This window comes from Balaenoptera borealis, assembly GCF_965194805.1.
Source record: "Balaenoptera borealis genome assembly, chromosome: 17".
NCBI lineage: Eukaryota > Metazoa > Chordata > Mammalia > Artiodactyla > Balaenopteridae > Balaenoptera > Balaenoptera borealis.
The window spans coordinates 33134609-33162092 of NC_138876.1; the positions used below are offsets into that span (position 1 = coordinate 33134609).

The 27484-nt window shown below is 38.4% G+C and overlaps 1 protein-coding gene across 2 annotated transcripts in view; it reads left to right on the forward strand.

The window, feature by feature from the left end:
* LOC309615142 (uncharacterized protein) overlaps positions 1 to 22118 on the forward strand; it is a gene marked incomplete at its 5' end in the record, with an annotated part of 29943 nt that extends 7825 nt beyond the window's left edge. The window contains 2 exons of one of the 2 annotated variants that reach the window (XR_014236541.1): positions 15877 to 21489; positions 22046 to 22113. Coding sequence is in view for 1 of the 2 variants with exons in the window: in XM_082364508.1 (XP_082220634.1) it covers positions 22046 to 22067 (22 nt within the window). Of the gene's footprint in view, positions 1 to 15876; positions 21490 to 22045 lie in introns of those variants that run through there. The other variant, XM_082364508.1, reaches the window with a different exon arrangement.
* Positions 22119 to 27484: the final 5366 nt, after the last annotated feature.

Genomic DNA, 27484 nt, shown 5'->3' on the forward strand with positions numbered 1-27484 from the left:
TGTTTTGTTAATGTTCCAGTTTGCCTGACATTATCCCAGTTTGCCCAACACTATCCCAGTTTGCCCAGGACAGTCCTTGTTTAATCTGGTGATCAGGTGTAATTATTAGTTGCAACTCCTTTCAAAGTATCCCAGTTTGCACCTCAAATTTTATGGTCATGCTATATTTAGTGTAATATGAATTAGGCTCAGGTGTACAATACATAATGGGTATAGAAATTTCTATAAAATTCAAACAGTATTTCCCAGAGGAAAGGTCTATGTCATAACCATCCTGTAATTACCACACTATATGGTAGACATTTAATAAATTTGGTTGAAATAGAGTTAGTGAGTTCTCCATTACAAAAGAGTAAATTTTTAAAAAGTAAATCACTCTAATTAAATTATATTCTCCCCTAGGACAAGATTTTTACCCCAGCTGGAATCCAGAAATAGCTAAAAGGAATACCAGGAAAACGGAGCCCATCTTTTAACAAAGAATCATGGCAAAATGAATCAAACTGCCTAGGATTTGTAAGCCAAGCATAATAAATAATTGATATAGAAGTCATCAACATAGGCTGAAATACAGTGCAAGAAGATAAAGTCAAAGGAGGCTTCCCAACTAGAAGAAAACATAATGGTTTTTATTTGAGAGCATGTAGGAAGGAATTGTAGAAATCTGGCCAAAATCTAATCACGTAGGAATAGCCTGCAATACAAGATTTCCCACAATACTGTGGCTTTCAAACCCACAACGGGTGGGTTTATCTTTTGCAATGTAAACTGACTGCTGTATACTGCAAATGTCTCCCTCTGCCTATGAGGATTGCTTTGGTCTTATCAAGATGGTGCCTGATCCAACTGCTTTCGTCCATGTCCTTTACTCCGCCAGACACTGTGAAATTCAAGAAACCGCATCTTAGATCTGAAAGGAGATGCAAAGCTTACTATCAGCTGTGTACTGATGGTACTGCATCCCTAATTACTTCACTATCTTTCTGATTAGCATCATATAACACTAAAGTGAAGAGGAGATAGAAAAGAGTCCTGTCATTTGCCACAAGGGAAAGGTGAGGAAAAGATAAGCAGAAGAGATAGAGATTAATCCAAGTTTATTAGAGTCTTTACCTTACTTAGTCAAGGGAAATTTAGTTCATTTAAAAACCAGAGAGAGAAAAATAAGTTTATCATATTTATTGGCTGAATACTTTGTGGGGTGCCTAGTATATGCAGAGAAGAATGTCACCATGCCAATAACTTGAAGTCATTCAACTTTGGGGGCTTCAGTTTTCCTCTTGTAAAATAAAAATCCTCTACAAGGATTCTTTCTACCTTCTGAATGTAGCCATTGTATGAAATACTGCCGTTATCTAATACTGTCTTTTGAAACACATCATTCAAACAGCAAGCATGGATCGGGAACTATTGAGAACAGCATGACTATATGAAAAATAATGTCTACCTCAAAAAGTTCACAGTGTAGTATGAGAGACACACAAGTACTTAGAATCCATTTGATACATGCTGTAAGAGAGGTATCTATAAAATTCTGTAGAGTACAAAGAAGATACTCCTAACTCTTATGAGAAACCATAGAAAGAAAAACTTCAAATGGGTATTGAAGATCAGGGCAAAAAAGGTTTTTAGGCAGCAGAACAAAGGTGCATACTCAGAATTATAAATTATTTTGTACAACATTGATTATGGGTTTTAAGAGATTGGAAAGGGGCAGTTGCCAGAGATGATGCCAGAAACTGAGCTAGACCAGAACCTCTATGATATGTTAAAGAGTTTGGACTTCATCCTATTAACAGTGCTTCTCAAACTTGAATGTGCATAAAAATCACCATTATATATTTCATTAAAATACAGATTCTGATTCAGTTAGTTTGGGTGGAGACTGAGATTCTGCATTTCCAATGAACTCCAGGCAATGCCTCCTATACTGCTGACCCATTGACCACATTTTGAGTGTGAAGTGTATTCTAAAGAATGGAAGTGATATGGTGAGATTGTTTTTAGGAAAGGTTACTCTATAAGAAGGTAGGAAGTGAAATGGAGAGAAACAAGCATGGTAGTAAAAAGACAAATTGAGAAGCTGTTAAAATAATAAAGGTCAGATAGGACCTGAACAATGGTAATGCAGATGGAAAGGAGGTGATATCTTTAAGATATTCTGAAGATGTAGGAAGAATAGGACTTAGTGACCAATCAGCTGGGACAGGTGAGGGAGAGAGAAGAGTCCACAAAGGAATCCAGTAAACTCACTTAATTTGGTGTTTGGGGTTTTTTTTGTTTTTGTGTTTGTTTTGTTTTGCTGCACTCATGGCTTACGGGATCTTAGTTTCCCAACCAGGGATCAAACTGGAGCCCATGGCAGTGAAAGCACCAAGTCCTAACCACTGGACCGCCAGGGAATTCCTATCACTTAATTTGATTTAAACGAATAAAATCTCATTAAATCAATGTTGAACTTCATCCCAAAGATAAGAAAAGACTGTAAAAGTACACTTGTTTTGGGAATTCCCTGGCGGTCCAGTGGTTAGGACTCTGTGCTTTCAGTGCAGGGCGCATGGGTTTGATCCCTGGTCAGGGAACTAAGATCCCACAAGCCATGCAGTGCAGCCAAAAGAAATACACTTGTTTGGCTACAACAATCTTTTGCCATTTTTTCTATTTAACTCTGTAATAGTCTAAGGTTGATCTAGAGCTGTGTTGTCTGATATGGTAGCCACTAGCCATAGCCACACTAGCCACAGGTGGCTAGTAAATTTAAATTTATATTAATTTATTATTAAATTACTTAAAATTAAGTAACATTAAAAATTCAATTCTTGGGGACTTCCCTGGCAGTCCAGTGGTTAAGACTCCATGCTCCCAATGCAGAGGGCATGGGTTCAATCCCTGGTCGGGGAACTAAGATCCTGCATGCCACATGGCACAACCAAAAAAAAAGAAAAATCAGTTCTTCATATGATCCAGCAACCCCACTCCTGGGCATATATCTGGAGAAAACTAAAATTCGAAAAGATACATGCACCCCAATGTTCATAGCAGCACTGTTTACAACAGCCAAGATATGGAAGCAACCTAAATGTCCATCAACAGATGAATGGATAAAGAATATGTGGTATATATACACAATGGAATATTATTTGGCCATAAAAAAAAGAATGAAATAATGCCATTTGCAGCAACATGGATGGACCTAGAGATTATCATACTAAGTGAAGTAAGTCAGACAAAGAAAGACAAATATCATATCTGCTTACACGTGGAATCTAAAAAAAAAAATACAAATTAACTTATTTATAAAACAGAAATAGACTTACTGACATTGAAAACAAACTTATGGTTACCAGAGGGGAAAGGGGGGAAGGGATAAATTAGGAGTTTAGGATTAAAATATACACACTACTATATATAAAATAGATAACCAACAAGGACGTACTACAGCACAGGGAACTATACTTAATATCCTGTAATAACCTATAATGAAAAAGAATCAAAAAATGAATATCTATATATATCTATATCTATCTGTATATCTATATATATATATAAAACGGAATCACTTTGCTGTACACCTGAAGCTAACACAACATTGTAAATCAACTATATTTCAATAAAAATTTTTTAAAAATTCAATTCTTCAGTTACTAGTCACATTTCAAGTGCTCAATAACTGTATGTGGCTAATGTACAGTATCAATATAGAACATTTTCATCTCAGAAGAAATTTCTATTGGACAGCACTAATAGAGGCTCATCTAGGCATCTGTATTGCAAGGAGTCAACATTAGGAAAAACATTCCGTTATCTTTATTCTTTGTTTATTTGTAAGATAGTTTAGTATTTGTTTTTAAGTGTGACAATGAATTAAGAAACGGGAACAGGACTTCCCTAGTGTGGTTAAGAATCCGCCTGCCAATACAAGGGACACGGGTTTGATCCCTGGTCCGGGAAGATCCCACATGCCGCAGAGCAACAAAGCCCCTGTGCCATAACTACTGAGCCTGCGCTCTAGAGCCCGCAAGCCACAACTACTGAGCCCATCTGCCACAACTACTGAAGCCCACACGCCTAGAGAAGAGAAGCCACCACAATGAGAAGCCGGCACACCACAACAGAGTAGCCCCTGCTCACCACAACTAGAGAAAGACTGCGTGCAGCAACGAAGACCCAATGCAGCCAAAAATAAAATATTAATTAATTAATTTTTTAAAAAAGAAATTCAAATTAAAAAAAAATAAAAATAAAAATGGGCAGAAGACCTGAAAAGACATTAAAAAAAAAAAAAGAAAGAAACAGGAATTTTTTTTTTTTTTTAAGTTGTGGCTCACGGGCCCAGTTGCTCTGCGGCATGCGGGATCCTCCCAGAGCAGGGCTACGAACCCGTGTGCCCTGCATTGGCAGGCAGACTCTCAACCACTGCACCACCAGGGAAGCCCAAAATGGGAATGTTTGAAAACCGTATTGAAGGTGAGGAGATCTTGGCAGACTCAACAACATTGTTTTCTTTTGAGAAACAACACCAAGGTTTGAAAATCCCAGAAGATGTCTCAAGACCATAACACCCTTGAGAAAATGAGCTCATTTTTAAGTAAGTCTGTGAGACTGATAAAAGATACATTATTCCCCATATGTAAGCAATAAGTAAATAAGGTTCAATTTTAAAGCCTTGTGCAATTGTCATGAGCAGTTTAGTCAAGAATAAAAAACTGAGTATAGAGGTTTAAAGAAAGAGTCTATTCCAGGACTTTTCCCCGTAACAACAGTAAGCTTACCAATAGAGAAAGAATGCTTTACCTCATGGGATGCTTTCAGTGATGTACACAGAAAAATTCGACACAAACTGACAAATAAGGAAAGTTATTGGCTCATTTAACTAGAAAATCCAGAAGTGGGTAAGGTTTCAGAATTGATTGGTCTGGCAGTCTAGCTATGTTTTATCAAGGATTATCAAGGATTCAGCTTCATTCTGTACATGGTGTTGACTTTATTTTAACAATGGTTACTTTCACTGACATAATATGGCTGACAAAAATAATCAGGGCCTCTTCATACCTAAGCTAGTCTGCTCCCATATCCATTCAACAGAAGTTCTAAACTGTGCACTGATTAGAGCACTTCTCATTCATCCCTGGGGCCAGGGCAGTCCATGCTCTGATGACTTAGGTGTGATTAACCTGAATCCATCATCATAGCAAGAGGCTTGGCCTACCCAAACCACATGGTTGCCACATAAACGGGGAAGACTGAAATAGATGTTGGGGAAATAACCATAATATTTAGTGTCAGCAGAAAAAGAAGACAATTTTTTAGTTCTCACTTATATGAACTTATTTTTTTAAATTCTTACATTCCAAGCCATTTTTTCTTGATAAGAAAAAACACTGTGAAATGTGAAAATGAGCAAATGATGTTTCAGATTCACAGATAAAAATCACATTAGAGAAAGCGTAAGGAAGAAAATGGTGGCATGAAGGTAAATTTTACTTTTTACTGCAGCCACAAAAAGTGGGGGAAATAGGTTCAAAAAGAATTGATGGTATAAGGATAATTGGGATATATTCAGATTTTACTCTAAAACTATAGATGAAAATCTTTCATAAAATGCAAGCGGTACCAAAACTAAAGTGGAAGGACTTTGGCCACCCTACTGTTAAAATATACACACATAGGAATTAATTACCTTATAAATAGAGTTTCTAATATACAAATATGTATTGAATTGATGACCATGATAACGTACAACCTTAAGCAAGTTATTGCTTACCTTTCTCCACTGTTGACTGGAAGATTTTTATTCAAATCCAGTAGAAACATTTCAAAAGTTTTTTCAAAATAACTGAAAGTTTATTCCCCTAATGTTTTTTCAAGTAACTAAAAGGACCCCCGGTGGATGCAGGAGATTTAAAAAAATAGTAATAGTAATAATAATGCCCACACTGTGTTTTACTCTTACTTGATGTTTAATGACAAAATTATGGTTTCAACGTCTACCTCAATGAAACTAATATCTAAAACTGTATCTCATTTCACTTCTTCATTCTCAGCTGTCTATGACGTATTTATACTTGAGGGTTCCACTACCACCTCAATCTTAATATGCCTAAAACAGAATTTATCCACTATCCCTTCCCCAGCAACAACAAAAAGTTCCTTTTCCAACTTCTATTTTTCTGTCATTGGAATCATTATTCCCACTCCCACCCCCCAGCCCCAAATCTTCTGTGGCAGGAATGTCGAAAACATCTGTGATTACTCCTTATGTTTTTTCTTATATGTAATCAGCCCCTGCATACTATCAATTATTTCTTTATCATATCTCAGAGATATCCCGTAAACTATTCTCATTGCCACCACTCTAACCTAGGTTATTATCACATCCCACTCAAATAATTGCAATATCTTAGTCGGAGAAAGATCACTGGACTTGGACTCCGTATACCACCAATTAGTTATGTCATTTTAGGTATCACAGTCTTTGAGCCCCAAACTCCTCCATAGAATGAATAGGGCTAGGACTTCCCTGGCGGTCCAGTGGTTAAGACTCTGCTCTTCCAATGCAGGGGGCGCAGGTTCCATCCCTGGTCCGGGAAATAAGATCCTGCATGGCATGTGTGTGGCACAGCCAAAAATTAAAAAGATAAAATGGACAGGACAAGGTTGTCACTATGTTCTCTTCAGTTCTAAAATTTTGTGCCAGAACTATTTCCCCTTGCTTCAGTCTCTTCTGCTTTTCCCCTCCAAATCATTTAGTACACTGCTATCAGATCAACCTTTAAAAACACCCCTTTTACTATGACATGTAGGAGGCAGACTAAAGCAACAGTTCAGAGTGCCAGCTCTAAGGTCAGAATGCAAGGATTCTAACCTCAGCTCTGCCACTTATCAACCATGTTACAAAGCATGTTCCTCATCTGTTGAACAGGGAAAGAGATAGCACCTCATTAAAGAGCTCAAAATTAAATGAGGTAATACATGTATATGCCTGGCACATTGTTAAGTGCTCAGTAAATGTTTATTATTCTTACATTACCCAATCAAAATCCAACAACTGATCCTGCCTACAAAACAAGTCCAAAATCTGTAGCCAGAGTTTTAATTTTTTCTGCATCTACCTCTGAACCACTTTTTTTACACTTGTCTTTACTGTTACATTCTATAGACCCTCCCTCCCAAACATGTTGGTCTACTGTTTATCTTCAAGGGCTTTCTGACTTATTTGCATCTCTTCAATGCCACTTATGCCTGGAACACGGCAGCCTCTTCTGTCTGCTTATTTGAAATCAAAAGGCTTTCAGCTACATGTAAAACAAACAGACAAACAAAAACCTTAAACTAGGTTAAACAATAAGGAAATGTTTGGCCTGGTGGCAAGGCAGGTTTTATTTTATTTTTTTAATATTTATTTATTTATTTATTTGGCTGTGCTGGGTCTTAGTTGCAGCACGCAGGATCTTCATTGCAGCATGCTGCAGCATGCGGGATCTTTAGTTGCAGCATGCAGGATCTAGTTCCCTGACCAGGGACCAAACCCAGGCCCCCCGCATTGGGATCGTGGAGCCTTAACCACTGGACCACCAGGGAAGTCCCAAGGCAGGTTTTAGATTGGCTGGATCCAGTGGCTCCACCTCTGTTTCTCTGCAGTTCTCTTGGCAGTGCCCTTGTCTGTATATTTTCTTGACCCTCTGGCTGACTTACTACCTGGAAAAAAATGGCTCTAGTTGTTCCAGGCTTCATATTCATGCACCCTGTTGTTTGAGGAAGAGAGAAATTCTTCCCAGTATTCCAAATAAGAGTCCTGAAATTCACCTTGATTGGGTCATAGTCTCCTCTTCCCATCCCCCACCCTCAGCCCCAACCAAACAATGATGTGACCAGGGGAAATGGAATGTGCCAGTGATTAAATTAAACCAACCACAAATCCCCCTGAAACTTGAGGTGGGATCAGGTTCCCTCCAAATACTTGAGCTTATGGTAGAAGATATTATCCAAGCTAAAGCCTGAATGCTCTTAACAGTGAGGAAGCAAATAATGAATATTGGTTATGGAGCCCAGAATGTCCACTCCACCCTCCCTAAGGCCCATTTAAAGACTATCTCTTTGACGATGTTAGTTTCTATAAACACTGCTTTGACTTGCTTTATACTATGTATATGTCTTGCCTCTCTCAGTAGACTATAAATTCCTGAAGTCAGGGACATTACATTCCTACTCAACACTAAGCACATATAGAGGGCACTCCCTGAAGGATAAAATAGTTGAATGGTGGATTCAGTGCTATGTATTTGGAAAGTGGAACTAGGTGGTTGAAAGAAGTGGGGTGGGTAGAAAAGAGTATCACAGCTCTTAGAACAGTTCTGGGGGAGAGGAACAACCTAGGTAATGGATCACTGGGTAAAATAACTCAGGAAGTTTCACTCCCCAAAACAGGATTAGGGGAGTGATAGGAATCCCATTTCTACTTTCAGATTTGAGACCAATATGATTTTCTAATAGCTCTGTTTGATGATTATATTTATGCCTCCACAAGTGGCTTTCTTAGCCTTGATAATCTCAATTTAAGTTTCTTATTTCCTTTGGATCTCGCAAAGTGTTTCTCCTCACGTGGTATCAGGGAAAACATATTCTGTTCATTTACTTCATAACTGCTCCCTTGACCTCTTTATTGCTCCCCTAACCATTAGAACCCAAGATGCTCTTGCAAACAGGACTAATTATTGACAGTCTTCATCTTTTGCAAATGGAAGTGATAACAGACCCACTGCTTTGTATAAAAATATTTTGCTATTTCTATACAAAATATTTTATTAATGGAAACCACACAGTATGTTATATTGAAATGTTATGACTTGAAATTTGTGTATCTAATGTCTCTAATAATAAAGGCTTCACAGTACACCTGTTGCTTGTAGATTTGCAGCTGGCTGGCATTTTAACTTTTAATTTACATTTTTAATTTAAATATGACTGATCTGAAATATTTAGAAAAATTCTTCTTGAATCATTGCATTTCAAAAGAAGAAAGCAAATCCAGCTGTCTAATTGTGAGGCAACCTTTTATTTATAAATTGAGATCATTAGCACTCACTTGATGCTTTCCTTCTCTCTATTAAATATTCTCCTAATAATGCTAAATCAAATGAAAGCTCTTTATATAAAGTCAAATTCACCAGAACAACATAGCAAAATATAGAGGTGAGAATTATTAACATGTTATGAAAAAAAAACTCATTTCTAAAAACAGTTTCAATAAACAATAAGTATGCAAATAACTACTGCAGTTTCTCTTTCTCAAACCTTAAAAAATTCATGTTTAGGTAATGGTTCCAATAATTGTTCTGTCTTCCCCACTGGATTTTGAACTCCTGAAGGTATGTGAAATGCCTTATTCTTATTATTCACTTATTCTCTAGCATAGTGCTTTCTATACCACTGAATATTTATTAAATCTAATTAAAAATCAATAAGCCCTGCTAATAAACCAGCAATTGATAGGAAATATTTTGACTCTAAAATTCTGACACTTGAAGGAAAAACATCTAAGCATAGGAATGTGATTTTCCTCATTTAAAATGCAGAGGTGTTTTTTTTTTCCTTTTGCTTTTAGCCTTTATTGTTAACCTAATTATTGAAAAAAATTAAATATCTGGTTAGTGATAAAACATCACTTCACATTTTCAAATCCTAGATCACCTTCGTTTTAGTTTTAATTTACCTTTTAATTTAATTTTACTTTTTTAGAAAAAGAAGAAAAATGATTAAACTCGTTTTTAATGCTGAGTGTAGGAGGTCATAATTTTCTGCTACAGGATTGCTGATATTTTTTCCTTCTTCATTCCCATGTGTTTCTATGGAAGGACTATTCTTTTGTTACTGTGTATGTGTTATAGTGATATGATTAAAGTCACTTTGTGATGATGATGATGATGATGATGATGATGATGATGATGATGACGCTTTAGATCACTTCCTCACAGAATGCTCAAGAAGTTGGCAGATCTTTTAACCTCAGCCAGAAAGGTTTAGATATTGTGTGAATTCCAATAATTCCGATAATCCACTATGGATAAGGTATATACCTCAGGCTAGAAACCTGAACTGCGTAAGAAGACCCCAATTAATCTGAGACATTTAAGCCAGTCTCCTAAACCTTAGTCCAAGAATGAGTCAGTATGTGATGAAAACACCTCTCTTGTGATGGTACTGAGATGCCTTGTCATATAGAGGTAGGGAAATGAAAGGCAAGAAAACCGTGCTTGCAAAATTGATCTAATCCTTTAAGATTTCTGTATGGCTATAATTATTTCATAATCAAAAACACATCTTTTTATATATATAAAAAAAACCAAAAAACACATCTTTCGGGCTTCCCTGGTGGCGCAGTGGTTGAGAATCTGCCTGCCAATGCAGGGGACACGGGTTCGAGCCCTGGTCTGGGAAGATCCCACATGCCGCGGAGCAACTAGGCCCGTGAGCCACAATTACTGAGCCTGCGCGTCTGGAGCCTGTGCTCCGCAACAAGAGAGGCCGCGATAGTGAGAGGCCCGCGCACCGCGATGAAGAGTGGCCCCCGCTTGCCACAACTAGAGAAAGCCCTCTCACAGAAACGAAGACCCAACACAGCCATAAATAAATAAATTTTTTAAAAAAAACGGAAAACAAAAAACACATCTTTTATGCTTGAGGTGGGGTTTTTTTTTTTGCTATTTCCTTTAATTTTTTGTTCTATCTTAATATTTAGTGAAGTTTTCAAAATGACCACTTATTTATTCTGTCCTAAGGAGAACTAAGGAAGGAAATATTGTTCACATTTGGACCAGAGTTTGGTACCCAGCATAATTCAAGTTGGGACAGCACAAATCTTCCCAAGGGAAGACGAAAACAGAGGTGAAATAATTAGGGTCATTTGCTTGGCTTCTCCTCCTAGAGATTTTCCTTCCAGAATTTTCACTGAAAGAACTTCAGAAGGTTTTGTGTTTTAGCTTTTATAAGAAAAGGGTTGTGACACAGCATCGTGACACATCATATTTTTACAAAGTTTATAAGATCATTCTTAAGCATGAGTTAAGCACTCTTAACTCATGTAATTTCCCTAAGAGAAGGAGGTAGCAAAAATAGTGAGGAAAATCTCAGCAAAACAAGACTAAAGACATGGGGACATCTTTGGCTAGTACCATCACCATCAATTTAATTATAGAGCCCCATGGTGCCTGATGATTACCTTCTACTGCACCTGATGCTGTGCTAGGCTGGTACAGAGATAAGTCCCTAATGGCTTCAAATATGTAGTAATAATTGGGAGTATGAGATTTAATAGAGTTGAAAAAATATTGAGAGATAGTAAAAGAAGATATAAAATTCAGTTAGAGGAAAGTTTAGAGGAGTTAAAATAAAAGAGAAATAGCATTGAAATCAGGGGGAATTGTGGGTTGGGTCTTTACAAATATAACTGAGAAAAAAATGGCAGAATAAATGGCTGGGGAAAAAAATCTTTATCTATATATATTCCTGAGTTTGAAGGGAAGAAATTATACCCAGGAGGTACATAAAGGTTGGAGAAATATGGTCCTCATTAGCTTCAATAAACCAATTAACAGTGTCTAGAGCCTAGAGCATTTTAATCAATTTTTCTAGGCTTGTAGACTAGGAGAAATGAGAACTGCCTTTGACTCCTCCACTGAGTCCCCTATATCTGTACTGTCACTAAATTCTTTCTACTTTGACCATTTTCTCTACTCTTACTTTTTTCTTTCCTTCTCAACTGCCACTTCACCAGACTTCAATCTGTCTTGTATTAAGGCCAGCAGATTAATATTCCTAATACTTATTTTCATCATGTCACCATTCATCCTCTCAAGAATCTACATTGCCTAGAGTATCAAGGCCAAGCTTCTCTTTCTGAGAAATAAGAGCCCTCCACCATCCAAGTTCACCCTCCTTGTATAAATTTTACTTCCCAATACCGCCTAAAACATATACTCATTTCAGACAGGGACATCTATCTAAGCACTTCCCCCACAATGCCAAGCCCGTTCTTGCTTTACTGACTGTGCAAGTGCCAGTGTATTGCTGAAATGACCTTGCTGCTGCCCTGTTCACTAAATTGTCTCATTTTCAAAGTTCAGTTCAAATCCCACTGCCAGAAAGAGACCTTTTTCAGTTACTCTGGCTGTAACAACACAGATGCATCCTATTTCTGAAATCATTCTCTCCTTAGAGTTAGTGCAAGTAAGAAATATTTCTTTCTTTAAAGCTTTACTAGGAAGATTATAAGCTACTTGGGGCCATGTTTTTAACTCCTTTTTTCTCCAGTGTTGTATAAAATGAGTTGGGCCTTTGTTTATTCTTAATGCTTTGACTCACAGAAAAACTGAAATTTAAATTTGAAGATTATGATTTAGGAAAAATTTTTAGGAATTTGTACAAATTTAGAAATGTATACAGTATTGGTGTGGTGTAAGTTTTTACTATTTATATTAAGTAGCTTCTTAAAAATAAACTATACTCATGGCAAAAGAAAATTCAAAAGTTTTCCTCTTTATCCCCAGTCACACTATCCCCAGTTCCACTCTACAGAGGTAGCCAGTATTAACGGATTCTGCCAAAATCATTCAGAATATGTCTATGCATATACAATATGTACTTAAGGCAAATGAGATCATAATTTACATACAGTTCTGCCAATTTGCATTTTTAATTAAAAATATATCTTGGAACCCTTTCCATGTTAGTACTGAATGATTCCATCATCCTTAATATTTTGCATAGCTTTCCATTTATAGCAGAGCTCCATAATTTATTGAACCAACCCTCTATTGATGAGCATTAAAGTTATTTCCAGTTTTCTTGCTATTACAAACAAAGCTACAATTAACATTTTTTCGCACATTTTTGTGTACTCATACAAGGGTATGTAGAAAAGAAATTCCTAGGTCAAATGGTAGATGTATGTTACTTTTGGGTTTTTTTTGGCTATACCTCTCAGCTTGCAGGATTTCAGTTCCCTGACCAGGGATCAAACCCAGGCCCTGGGAAGTGAAAGCGCCAAGTCCTAACCACTGGACGGCCAGGGAATTCCCTGTTACATTTTTAAATAATTGCCAATGCTGTCTTCTAACAAAGGTTGCACAAACTTATTCTCCCACCAACTGTGCAGGAGTGCTTGTTTCCCTACACCCTCAGCAGCACTGGGTACTACAACTCTCTTTAATCTTTGTCAGCCTAATAGATGAAAAATAATACCTTCCTGCTATTTTAATACTTATTTCTTTAATTATGAATGACAAACGTTTATTGGCCATTTGTGGAGAGTTGCTACAAAATGTCTTTGCTTCTCCTTTTTTGTCTTTTTCTTACTGATTTCTAAACTTAATTGCACATGAGGGAAATTGGTCTTTTGCTGTCTTATGTGTTGAGAATATATTTTCCAGTTTGCCTTTTTTCTTTTGAATATTTTTATGATGCATTTTTCTCATATTGCTGTTTCAATTTTTTATGTTGTCAACTTTATTATTATTCTTTTGCTATGTAGGCTGTACTTTGTACCATACTAAAGGCCCTCTCATTTCTAAAAGTATTTTCAAAAATGTATCCATTTTCTCATTGGCATTATTGTGGTTTCATTTCTTTTTTTCTTTCAATAAATTTATTTTATTTATTTATTTTTGGCTGCGTTGGGTCTTCGTTGCTGCGCACAGGCTTTCTCTAGTTGTGGTGAGCAGGGGCTACTATTCCTTGCGGTGCACGGGCTTCTCATTACGGTGGCTTCTCCTGTGGCGGAGCATGGGCTCTAGGCACGTGGGCTTCAGTAGCTGTGGCACGCGGGCTCAATAGTTGTGGTTCGCGGGCTCTAGAGCACAGGCTGAGTAGTTGTGGCGCACGGGCTTAGTTGCTCTGCAGCATGTGGGATCTTCCTGGACCAGGGCTCGAACCCATGTCCCCTGCATTGGCAGGCGGATTCTTAACCACTGCGCCACCAGGGAAGCCCCCCCCTTTTTTTTTTATTAACTATTTTATCTGTCTGAATTGGGGAAGAGGGCACTGTAAGAAACAGAGATACATTTTTTTCCTAAACAGCCAGTTGTCCCAAAATGATTTATTAAATAATCCATCTTTTCCTGACATATTTATGATATATATACATATATATATATATGTTAGCAAACTTTGTTATTAGCTTTTTTATTATTGTCAAGCACAAGGTAAGATCTGACTAATAGATTTGGCCAGAAAAAAACAATGAGCCTTTTTTTAGATTCAGACAGTTTATGACTTACCTAGACAGCAAAAAGAAGACTATCCAAAGGTGCCAGCTCCCCATGGACCTTGCTCATGGCAACACCAAAACATAAGAGGCCAGATGACTGCCACACAAATGATGGGACACCCTTTTACTGAGAAGCCAATGCACCCTGCAGCTAAGCAGTTTTACAGGCTGTGGCTGTGCCCTAGGTAGGGGGCGGGGACAAGGCAGAAAGCCTTAGACCTCATCAGACCCCAGGAGGTGATGGGAAGCAGTTTCATGATACCCTCCCTGATAGTTAGGGAGCGAGTAGGAAATGGCCATATAGCAACAACTCACAAGCCTCCCATGCTCCCCTGTTCTGGGAGAATCACAAGCCTTCTGCCAAGTCAGCTGAGGTTCAGTCTTGCCTATGTGGCCTATGTGGATACAGGCAAGGTTGTCAAGCCCCAGCATGGAGCTATTTCCCCACAACTGCTAGTCTATCCTTGCTGCTGTCATATGAAACCTGAAGCTCCAATATATAGGATTAATGAACACATAATAGCTCAAATTTGTTTGAGGTTTATATAATATGGCTGAATAAGAGTATTATCTGGCCTAAGTGGAGGGAAGGAGTGGGAATGAGATGAATTATACTCCCCAAGTCTAATATTTGCTCTAAAACTTTTCTTTAAAGAAAGACTGTGAATAGAAATGTTAAATTGTTATGTACAAAAGAGGAAAAAGAGGTGTCCAAATAACCAGTTTTCCTAATTAAAGACCAAATTGACTTGTAATTTATATGAAGTAATTTTTTTCTTTAATAACACACCAATGTAGTATCTTAAGTAAAACTGAGAATTTGATGAAAAAGTTTCAAATGACTACACTAATTGCTATTAATATATTTTTCTTAAACAGTATATGCTCAGATTTTAATTAATTCATTTTAAAAGAAGTTTTAAATTAAAGTAGTATTGTCTTCAAAGTATTAGCACACTCTATATAACCATTTTAACTAGAATTATAAATATGTTGATTCCTTAAGAATTTTAAATATACTGAACTTTTTAATTCTATATTTGCATATGAAAATTTCCAGGCAATATATTTTTCCAAATTGTTATATTTATCAAATGTCACATTAAAAATAAGCATTTCTGGGGCTTCCCTGGTGGCACAGTGGTTGAGAATCTGCCTGCCAATGCAGGGGACACGGGTTCGAGCCCTGTTCTGGGAAGATCCCACATGCCGCGGAGCGACTAGGCCCGTGAGCCACAATTACTGAGCCTGCGCGTCTGGAGCCTGTGCTCCGCAACAAGACAGGCCGCGATAGTGAGAGGCCCGCACACCGCGATGAAGAGTGGCCCCCGCTTGCCACAACTAGAGAAAGCCCTCGCACAGAAACGAAGAGCCAACACAGCCAAAAATAAATAAATAAATAAATTTAAGAAATTCTCCCCTCAATAAAAAAAATTTTTTTTAAAAGGATTTCTTTCTTTTTTTAAAAAAATTTTATTTTATTTATTTATTTTTGGCTGCATTTGGTCTTTGTTGCTTTGCGTGGGCTCTCTCTAGTTGCAGTGAGCGGGAGCTACTCTTCACTGTGGTGCGCAAGCTTCTCATTGTGGTGGCTTCTCTTGTTGCAGAACATGGGCTCTAGGTGCACGGGCTTCAGTAGTTGTGGCACGTGGGCTCAGTAGTTGTGGCTCGCAGGCTCTAGAGCGCAGGCTCAGTAGTTGTGGTGCACGGGCTTAGTTGCTCCGAAGCATGTGGGATCTTCCCGGACCAGGGCTCGAACCTGTGTCCCTTGCATTGGCAGGTGGATTCTTAACCAATGCGCCACCAGGGAAGTCCCCCAAAATAAGCATTTCTTTTAAAAACAAGTTAATATTGTTAAATTTATTTGGCCCTATTATTCTAAATTGAAGATTCCTTAAAACATATTTAAACTTATTTTTTATGAGAATATTTCTAAATGAAAGATGAAGATTTTAAAATATTAGCCTGCTTGATGCAAATTCAACATATGAACATCTAGATGTATGGAAAGCACGACTCTACAAACACCACTTTTATAGGAAATTCAGATTCAAGTAATACCTTTCGAATTCTTACTATATGACAATTATATGCCTAGTGCTTTCAGACACAATATCTTATGTGATTCTCATGAGCCCACACATACTCAACCCTTCTTGTATCTTTTAATATAATTTGAACATCTGCCTAACCATGGGGAAGGATGAAGAAGTGGCAACAGACTTTGCAGAGTGGATTAGGCCAAAACCTAAGTGCTTGCTGGGGGTGAAATTGGTGGGGGCAGGAGGAGCTTCAGGAAGGGAGGATATTAAAGAGAATGAAGGAGATTTAACCTTAGAACCATGGAAAGGCTTCAACTTGAAGGTCCAAGATACAGCAAATGGCAGAGGTAAGGTTTGGGGCTGAAAGAAGGATTGGCTGAAAAATCTGGACAGAAAATGATTAGACTCCCTAGGTTCCCTTTTCAACCCCATGTAATTTATGACTCCGTATCCACCACCACCCCATCCTCCACCCCTACCATATTCCCAAACACTTTCACCACGATACCATAGATATATGAAGACCCTGAACCAAAGAGGCTCTGACTTTTGTCCAGGCTTGGGGGTAAAGTAGGAAGACAAAGGGCTAACAGAAGAGCTTAAACCAATCTAATGGACCCCCCTCTCCTGCCCTGGTTCCAGGACAATAGGCACCAATACCTATTGTAGTCGACTGACAAGTGTCCTCCAAAAATTAATGTACACCCAGAACCTTAGAATGTGAACTTATTTGTAAATAGGATCTTTGCAGATGTAATTAGGTTAAGAAAACACCATGCTGGATTAGGGTAGGCTCTAAATCCAATGATTGGTGTCCTTATAGGAGGAGAGAACACACAGGGACACGTGGACAGAAGACCAAGTGAAGATGGAGGCAGAGATTGGAGTGATACAGCTACAAACCAAGGAATTCCAAAGATTGCCAGGAGCCATCAATAAAGGATTGCTGGGAGCCATCAAATACAATGGCTAATCCACCAGTCTTTTATTTGGGGGTATCTTTGTGAAAATTGTTTAGACTCTCACCTACTTATTCAGTACTATTTAGCTTTTTAAATTACTTTGATAGGGACAAAAAAGTTTATTGTAAAGACAAAGCAAGGAAGGAGTCTTCCCTAGAGCCTTGATCAGAGCATGGCCCTGATGACACCTTGACTTCTGACTTCCAACTTCCAGAACTGTGAGAGAACAGATTTCCATTGTTTTAAGCCACCCAGTTTGTGGTAGTTTGTTACCCTAGCCCTAAGGAAACTAATACATCTGTCCTTAGGCAGAATTGGAAGACTATATTCTGGAAAAACTGAAGAGTCCCAGAGAAAAGCCCTACAAATATTGACATTTAGGAGTTTCACACATACAAGGAAAAAACTGTCTAACTGTCAAATGAACCAACAGTGAAGCCTAATTCCCACCTGCTCACTACCACAAATCAATCTTCAAATCAGATCCTTAGTGCCTCACTCTTAAATAGGAATGGATAGCCAAGAATCATCAGTCATTCAAGGAAATTCTCCAGTACCTAAGCCAGAGACTACAACTGTCCCCAATATTCATTCTTCTCCTTTTTCTTTTGGTAATAGAGCCTCTTGAATTTTTGCTGGACATGTGACTGTTCAGTTAAAGACTGTTTCCTAGCTCCCCTTTGTGCTAAAGCGGTCAGCGGGATATGAAAAGAGAGGCGTTGCTCCTTCCAATGTATGTCCTTAAAAGAAAGCTGCTTGGTGTTCCTCTCTTCTTTTCCTCTTCCTTCAGGCTGGAACATGGACTTTTTGGTGGTGAGCGAGTTTCAACCATGCAGGAAAGAAAACTACCTTACAGGATTTGGGAGTAGCATGGTAGAAGGGTCCCTGGATGACCCTTTGGAGCAGAGCTACCCACCCTCCTGGACTGTTAAATGAGAGAAAAATACATTTCTATTTTGCTTGAGCCTTTGTATTCATGGTTATTTTTGTTAAAATAATTTAGCCTCTCACCTAAGAATTCATTATTATTTAGCTCATAAAAATTACTTTGATAGAAGTAAAATTTCATTTTTAAAAACAAATTTGATTTAAAAAAATTTTTTAAATAAAAGATGAGCCTGGTCTCTCCTACCTTCAAATACTGTGTGTCCCTTCAGTTTCTAGATAATAATACCTGGGTCTTCAACCTGCTTGACCCCAGGAAGTCTTACCTTCCAACAGATTATTTCCCAGGTGTTTCTAAAAGTCCCTAAAGATGCTTGTATCTTCTGCCATAATTGGAACATAGTAGGAGAGCAATAAGTATTTGTTAAATGAATGAAAAATATTATTTGATTCACAAAAATTGACTTGACACTATGCACAACTTTTTAAAAAAATAGAAATTCTTTCTTAAAGTGGTTTTAAGTTCACAGCAACATAATAGAGAGTACAGAAATTTCTCATATTATACCCCTGCTCCCACACATGTATAGCCTCCCCCCCATTATCCACATCCCACAGAGTGGTACAAAGTGATGACCCTGCACTGACACATCATTATCACCCGAAGTCCACAGTTTAGAGTGGGATCCTCTCTTGGTGTTGTACATTGTATGGGTTTTGACAAATGTATAATGACAAGTATCCACCATTATAATATCACACAGAATAGTTTCACTGTCCTAAAAATCCTGTACTCTATTTATCCCTCTCTTTCCTCTAACCCCTGTGCCTATCTTTTTAATATCATGAATTTTGGGAAAATGAAATTCACTTGATTTTTTTCTATTCAGTTTGCAACACGTTTTATTTCTCAAGCAATTTCAGTGTTAAACAAATGAGACAAAGTTATAATTTGATGACTTTGGATTATATTCTGGGGAAAAATTTTTTTACTGTATTTTTAAAAATAAACTTAATATTTTGTATTTTCATTTAAACATTGCTTGGAGGGAAGACAGTTTTATAATAAAAGGCATGGTTAGGGTTCTTATTCTTGTATATTAGAAGAAAATTAATGTAATGGTGAAAATGTGTTCACCAAGTAGTTTTCCACTCTAAGCAAATTATTTTGTATAGTTGCGTGACATCATACATGAGAGTTAAGTTTTTAAATTATCATGGAAAACAAAACTTTTAATTAATTGAATTTTTAATTGAAATGACTTTGAAGGTGCCAGTTTGAAGACTGGGCTTGTAACTAAGCAGTACCCCAATTGGGCCTTCCTGGGACAGACCCCTCCCCCATGCCCTCTGCTTTAGCACCTCTCTGAAGTACCTAGATAACAGTATATGATGCACATTTCCTGAGTTGTTTTACAGATGAGAAAACTCCCACCAAATGGAAGATGCTAACTACTTGATGACCATGAGCACATAGCCCCCAGGCCTCGGAGCCTAAGGACTGATAATGTTAATCCCTGTGACACTGCCCAGTTACCTCACAATTGATCAATCAGAGAACTGTGCACAAGCTGATCGCATACCCTGCAACCCCCTTCCCTCACCTGGTCTTTAAAAATGCTTTCCGGAACCCCATTGGAGAGTTTGGGCTTGTTGAGCACTAGCAGTCCTGAACTCCTTGCTTGGTGCCCTGCAATAAACGCTGCACCGTCCTTTACCACAACCCAGTGTCAGTAGATTGGCTTTACCACACGCAGGCAAGTGGACCTAAGTTTGGTTTTGTAACAGGGGATTGCTAGTTGTCCCCAATATCCATTTTCCTTGCTTACTTGGTATTAGAACATTCAGCTGGCAGGTAGCCACCCAGGATAAAGACAACATTTTCCAGCCATGTTTATAGTTCATGTGGCCTGTGTGGCTAGGCTCTGGCTAATGGAATGTAAGAGTGAATGTCCTGTGGCAGCTGCTGGGAACCTCTCAAGAGAGACCTGGAGCTTGCCCTTGGCTCCTCTTCCTACATGCCTTCCTGCATCCTGCTTTTGAAATATGGATGCCACATTGGACCCTGAGGATGAGGGTCTGTATCAGTCAGGGTTCTCCAAAGAAACAGAACCAACAGGATGTATCCATCTATCCATATTTATATTTATACTTACTTAATCATCTACATGTTCAACAAATATTAATGAAGTATCTAGTACATCCAAGTTACTATGTTAGGCTCACTATGGGCTACAAAATAAAAACCTTACCTTCAAAGAATTCACTATTAGCATCAGAGTAGTATCAACAAATTCACATTAGTAATAGCCAGAACTATCCAAAGAGAAAGTTTTAGCATTATACTGTCTCTTAATTTTTCAAGTCCTTCACTAATATCTCTTAAAATACTACAAAATAGTATTACATTTACATTTATAGATTCTATTATAAGATCTAATCTATAGAAATATAGCTTTCCATGAGTTTGGAAAATGCATTAATCAATGTATTACATATCAGCATAGATTGTTCAATCCAGTACCACCAAGGAGTCAAAAAGCAAAACACGTGGTTATGTAAAACCCTCAGGAAAACCTCTTACAAAAGGGGGCAAATGCCTCACAGATCTTTGTTCTTCTCATGAGAAGCAGATGGGATTAGCAGACCATGACTATTGTATACAGCTATTTACAGTAAATTTTTCATTGTCCCTTCCAAAAAAAAGAATAAGCTGTATATCTGCACTGAGGAAGAAAAACATGTAAGACCTACAAATTCCCTAAATCTCCTTTGTTTACAAATCCTGTTTTCTTGGTCTTTTGAGATATATACACATATTTTTATATTATATACGATTTACATATTATATATAGAATAATATATTATATGCATTATATATTATGTATTGATATTTATATTATGTTATTATATAAATACAATATATATGTATTATAAATATTTCTTCATAAATAAATTAGGAGAAATTGATCTCTCAGGATCCCAAATAAAGTGAAATGAGGTTGTCATTGGTTGCTAGTATGTGCCAACAATGTCTACCCTAGGCAAAGTAATAAAAGGCAGGGGGGTGGGAATTCCCTGGCAGTCCAGTGGTTAGGACTCAGCGCTTTCACTGCTGTGGAACTAAGATCCCACAAGCCAAGTGGCAAGCCCCAAAAAAAAAAAAAAAAAGCAGAGGAGGACAACATCCCAGCACCTCCCATCTGATTATCTCCACAGGCTTGGCTGTGGATGAAAGAAGATACCTCTATCCATCGCAGAGCCAAGCAAGCCCTCCCAAATGGATCCAGAACAAATCAAGAATCTCACCTTTGGTGAAAGGTTGAAAGCATTATAGGTAAAAGAATCAAAATGCAATTTAATGGAGAGAGATGAGAGGCATCCTTAATTTGGGAGGACCCCAAAACAACTTCATAAAAAATGTCTACTTTGTATTTTAAATTATATATTTAATCTTTTGTTGCCTTTATAAGATATGTCAGTAGTAAGTAATATGGGAAGAGTGTTAAATCTAGTACCAATGTAAGAGGAACATAAGAGCTTGGATTCTGGAGCCAAACTGGGTTCAAATTCCAGTTCTACCACTTAATGACTGTATGGTCTTGGGAACCTCTTCTATAAAATGGACAGAATAATAGCACTCATGACATAAGGCTCTTCTGAGGAATATATAAATTAACATATATGCACTTAGAAAAGTACTTGGCACAGAGTAAAGATTATACAAAGCCTCTTGCTGTTATAAATGCCTTGGCATCATTTGGGAAGTGGGATGTGGTATTCTGTGTTAGCTTGCTGTCAGTAAAGATAGATTGGAATTCTATCAAATTTTAAAACTCCCAGCAAAAGATTTATGACCCTTTCTCTTTTCCTACAATTTTTCTGGTATCCAGTCGCCTGCTATATTGCAGTTAGGCCTTGGAGGTAAATGAAGAGGGATACGAAGATTCTCCAGCAAAGACCCTCTTCTTAGGAAGAGAACGCAAGAGAGCAAAGGTGTCATATCAGGTACGGTCTTATACATTCATGCTATTCCTGCCTCACTGCAATTGCTCCTTGTGCCACAAGCCATCAGAGGGTAACCAGTAACAGTAGTAGTAGTGGTAGTAGTAGGCATACCATCTGAGTGTGTGCCAGGCAATGGGCTAAGTGCTTTAAATACTTAATTTAAATTTAATTCTCACAAGAACAAGAATGCTATGATGTAGGTACTGTTACTGAGAGGGGATACCACATGATGATTTTGACGGTGGGCTTTAGAGGTAGACTTGCCTGGGATTGTATCCTGGCCCCATCTTTAGCTGGCTGTGTCATCTTGGGCAAATTACCTAACCTCTCTCACCCAGAGAATGAGGATAATGATAGTACTTATCTTACAGGGCTTTTGGGTGAGCATTTCATGAGGTAATACATATAATGTCCTCAGGTTTGGACTGGTTTAGAATGCAGCCTGTGAAAACAGGCTGCTTGGGTTTACAACTCAGCTCCATTACTTAGGAGCTAAGTGGCCCTGGGCAAGTTACCTAACTTATCAGTGCCTCGGATTCCTCCTCTGTAAAATGAATGTGGCCAGAAGAGTACCTACCTCATAGAGGTTTTATGAGGATTAAATTGGTTTTATCTGTAAAGTGCTTAGAGAAGGGTCTGGCAATATAAACTTCTTCCCCCTTCTCTCTCATCTCCTGGGATTCCAGCTACATGTGTTAAACCTATTCACTGTGTCCCATTTATCTTTTCCTCTCTTTTCTGTCTTTTTTGATCCCTTTTGGAGCTTAAGTCAGAATACTTTTTTCTGACCCTTCTTCCAGTTTGTTAAATCAAAAATAAATATTTACGTATACTTTGTTGTCTAAATAAAGAATTCTATGCACTCTCAAAATAAAAAAATAAGTGAATAAGTGAGTAGACACTGTACATAGCATATATTTGATGCATGTTTGTTATGCTTATTAACCCCTATATAACACGAGAGGAAACTGAAACTTGGGGAGGTCAAAATACCTTTTCAAGGTTACACAGCTAGCGGGTGATGCAGCTGGTATTTAGACTCAGAGTCCAGAGCCTTAATTACTTTAATTATCATACTATGCTGCTATTGCCAGAAAACTAGTAGGACATTGCAGATGTTTGGTGATTTACCTTGTTCTTGAGGGTGGATAGCGGCTTTGTTATCTAGTATGTGTGTATATTTTAAGGGCTTTGTTGGGGGGGGTTGTCATTTCAACCTAATCCACCCTACCTACATCATCCCTAATTTTGCTCAAAATACCTAACTCCTGATTAGAAAGCCTAATTCTTGTCCATCATTCTGCATATGCAATCAGTGGGAACTCCCCACCCAGAAGAGAAGAGCAGTAAAACTAACAATTCTCGGGCAAGCAGCCTGTGATTCCAGAATTAACCTCATGCTGCTGCCATCATGAGCCCTTGGGCTGAGATGTGGCTCTGGCAGAGGAAATGAATGAATCACCATTAGGTTTCTTTGTTAGTCTTTAGCTATTTGGAGCAGCACCACTTTAAATAATTAATGAAATTTGAAGGAAAAAAAAATAAAAGAATTAGTGATTTCTTTCTTTGCTGATAAAGCCAGGATGTATCAATATTAACTAGCTGAGAAAGAAGAGAGGAAAAACTTACAGATGATTTTCTAGGAACAGTTCTGCTTAACTAAAAGGCTCAGATAGCAGGAAACCAGATATAAAATTGGAATGGCAGACTATAAAGTATAATTATTATTTTGTTCAACCATCCACTTGCCATCAAATACACACATATACACAAACATTATTCTTTTTACAGTAAGTTCAATGATTTCATTCTGTCTCTCCAACCATTAGCTTTTTTTTTTCCAGTTTATTCTTCCCCTAAAATATCATCTGTTCTAGGGCTTCCCTGGTGGCGCAGTGGCTGGGAATCCGCCTGCCAATGCAGGGGACACAGGTTCGAGCCCTGGTCCCGGAAGATCCCACATGCCACGGAGCTACTGAGCCTGCGAGCCGCAACTACTGAAACTGCGAGCCACCGCTACTGAGCCCGTGAGCCACAGCTACTAAGGCCCACGCGCCTAGAGCCTGTGCTCTGCAACAAGAGAAGCCACCGTGATGAGAAGCTCGTGCACCGCAACGAAGAGCTGCCCCCGCTCGCCATGGCTGGAGAGGGCCCACGTGCAGCAACGGGGACCCAACATAGCCAAAAATGAATAAATAAAATAAATAAATCTTTTTAAAAATATCTATTCTATCAGTTTTGATGACCACATCTATAGGTGACACCTGAATTTTCATGTCTTGTGTCTCACATTTGTAACTACTTCTTAGAAATATCTGTGTGCTTATCTTGCCATCAGCCCAAATCAAATATATTTAAAAGTAAACATAATTCCACTTCTATCTAGGATGGAGAGAGCTGAAAAGAATATTGTTTCCACCTTAATAAAAAGAAAAAGCAGATCAATCAACATAATCATACCTTTTCTTAAGCCCATCAAACAGCTGATATCACAGGGCAAAAAAAGGACATTGAAATCCAAAGAAAGACAGAAACTTCCAAGGAGAGAGAGGTCGAGAACACAGACTCACTTGTGGCAGAGCACGAAAGGGAGAAACTCCAGGTTCAGCACAAGCAGGTAAGAAGGCTACAACTAATTTTTTAATGAATTGCTAAAGGCTGAGTGTGGGCTAGTGAGAGAGTTTAGAACCCCTGGGAGCTGCAGACACAGGGGGAGATCACACCCACCTGCAGGTTCTTCTCCATGAATATCCACTGACTGTATCAATATATGCGTAGTGGAGAGTACATGGTGTCTGAACAGGGCCATTCTGTAGGGACAGGAAACATTTACAGATGAACATCAGTGAAACCATGGTGGGGGAAAAAAGTCACAGAGGACTACACACAGCTTGAATATCATGCGCACACATGTGCTTATGTTTGGGAAGGAAACTAGAGGAGGCAGGAGGGGGACAGGAGTTCTCAATTTGCCTTGGAGATGAAAGGTTTTAGGTATCAACTATAGTGTGGCTTTTTTCCAACAATTTCCTATCATGAGGCTTGGCAGTTGTTAGTACCACGATAGGAAGATGTAGAGGAAGCAGTGTGAAATCAAGACTGAGAAACAGGGGGACTTCTCTGGTGGCGCAGTGGTTAAGACTCCACGCTCCCAATGCAGGGGGCCCGGGTTCCATCCCTGGTCAGGGAACTAGATCCCATGTGCATGCCACAACTAAGAGTTCGCATGCCGGAACTAAAGAGCCTGAGAGCCACAACTAAGGAGCCCACTTGCAGCAGCAACTAAGACCCGACACAACCAAATAAATAAATAAACAAATAAAATCATTTTAAAAAAGACTGAGAAACGGTTGAGACGAAAGACAAAGTATGGCAACTTTTCTATGTGGCTGTTCCCTTCTCAAAAAAAGCCTTATCCATCACCCCTACCCACGCCACTTGCTTCCTTAGGCTTACATGTCAATTTCTGCCTGCACTTCTGCTGCCAAGGGTATGTTTATGAAGTTCTTATCATATTACCTGCAATATGGACCATCTCTTTTTCCCTTGTCTGACTGCCCCTTGGGTTTTTCTCCCACCACAGTGAGTGAGGGCAGGGCACTAAATAAGAGCCCAGGAGAGTATCCCCAGGTTTGCCTTATCTGGCTGATGTCTGTCTCTGAACCAGATGCCATCTTTTACTGACACTGGACACGGGTATGGGTCTCCCATTTCTGAGATAGCACAGTGTCATATGCCCTGTTTTCTTTTGTTCACTTAGAGAGCTGTTTCTACCACCCAAGTCACTTCGTTTTAATAACTTCCAAACCTTTTCCACATTCTAAAGTCAAAATTTTGTGCTGCCTGTGTTAACCACTGGATTCAATTAGCAGCTTTGTTTTAAAAAGAAGGCTACAAAAATCCTCTATATTAAAATAGAATTGGTCTTTGGGGAAGATGAGCTCTAAGAAAAATGTGTTTGGAGTTTAATCACACCGCCAACAAAATAATTTAAAAGTCATTTGAATTACAAGTAATCAAAAACATACCATTGCTCACCAAACCTAAATAACTACATGAACCTCTACCTGTAGGGAAGAATGGAGCAATTGTGGTAGAAAGAGAATAAAGAATTGGAACATGTGTTTCTTTCGTTTAACCTCAGACATAGGGAAAATTTGTTTTGAAGGAAAATGTATGTAAAAGTTTTTCACTATGCTGCAGTCACACATTGGATTTCAGTGCGTGCTGGGGAAAAAGGTACATTTTGACCCATTTCAGTTCATTCTCAGGACTAGACACGGCATGATTTGGAGGTAACTAGAAAGATCTCATACCCCAAAATAATCTTTTTTATACCTTGGGACAAAAATATATCAGAATAACCCCCAGAGAGTATCTTCCTAGAATTCCCTGACTGGTACGTTTTGGCCTCATCACCTGTCATATGGACTGTGGCTTTTCTTTTAATTAATTAATTAATTTTGTGTCTAATTTCCCCTCCTTTCTGAGTCTTGTTATCTCATCTCAGGCAGTCAGCACTTATATTTCAGCATGGCTTTGTTCTGCAGTGAAAAAATTTCAGGATATAAATTATCCAGAGTGATAGGAGTACAGTCTAGCTTTTTAAACCAGTTTGATGCTTCTTAACTCATTAAACCCAAGTTTAACAGACTGTTACTCAAAATTCACTGCCAGGTCAGTTGGTGATTCAGCTCAGTTCTAGCCACTACGCACTGCCCTTGGTCCCAAATGAAAACAGCTTTCTCTCTGTAACTTCCGGATACTGCTTGAACAGTTCTCTTTGGATTCTATCCTAAACCTCTTTATCAAATTTCTAATCTCAGGAGCCCTAGGCCTATTCAGGTGAAGTGATTTAAGCTGCTTCTTCCTCCTTCTAAGCCTTTTCTAGATAACTTATCTGTATAAAGCTTATGTACTTCTCCCACTGGACTCTCCTAGCATCCTTCCTGCTCTGGTTCCTCAGGCCTCTGGAACTTTCCCCAAGTGTCTCTTTAAGTAACTTCTACCTTTCACTTTATCCATCTTTTCCTCTCATAGTTTTACCTCCAGGACTTCCAGAACCTTCATCCTATCCCTCTTGATAAAACATAAAGCCCATTTACATTTCAGTTACTCTTGCTCCCATATGAACAAGAGCACTATATCCTTAAATCCACACATTCAATGGGGAAGGGTTATCTTTTTTTAGTCACAAGTTTAATCATCAAAAATATTGTTAGCCAAGACTGCTTTACATTTGGCACCTGATTAAGACAGGAAGACCCTATCGTAGGGCATAGACTAGGACCTGGATGCAGAGATGGTTAGGAACCACATGGAAG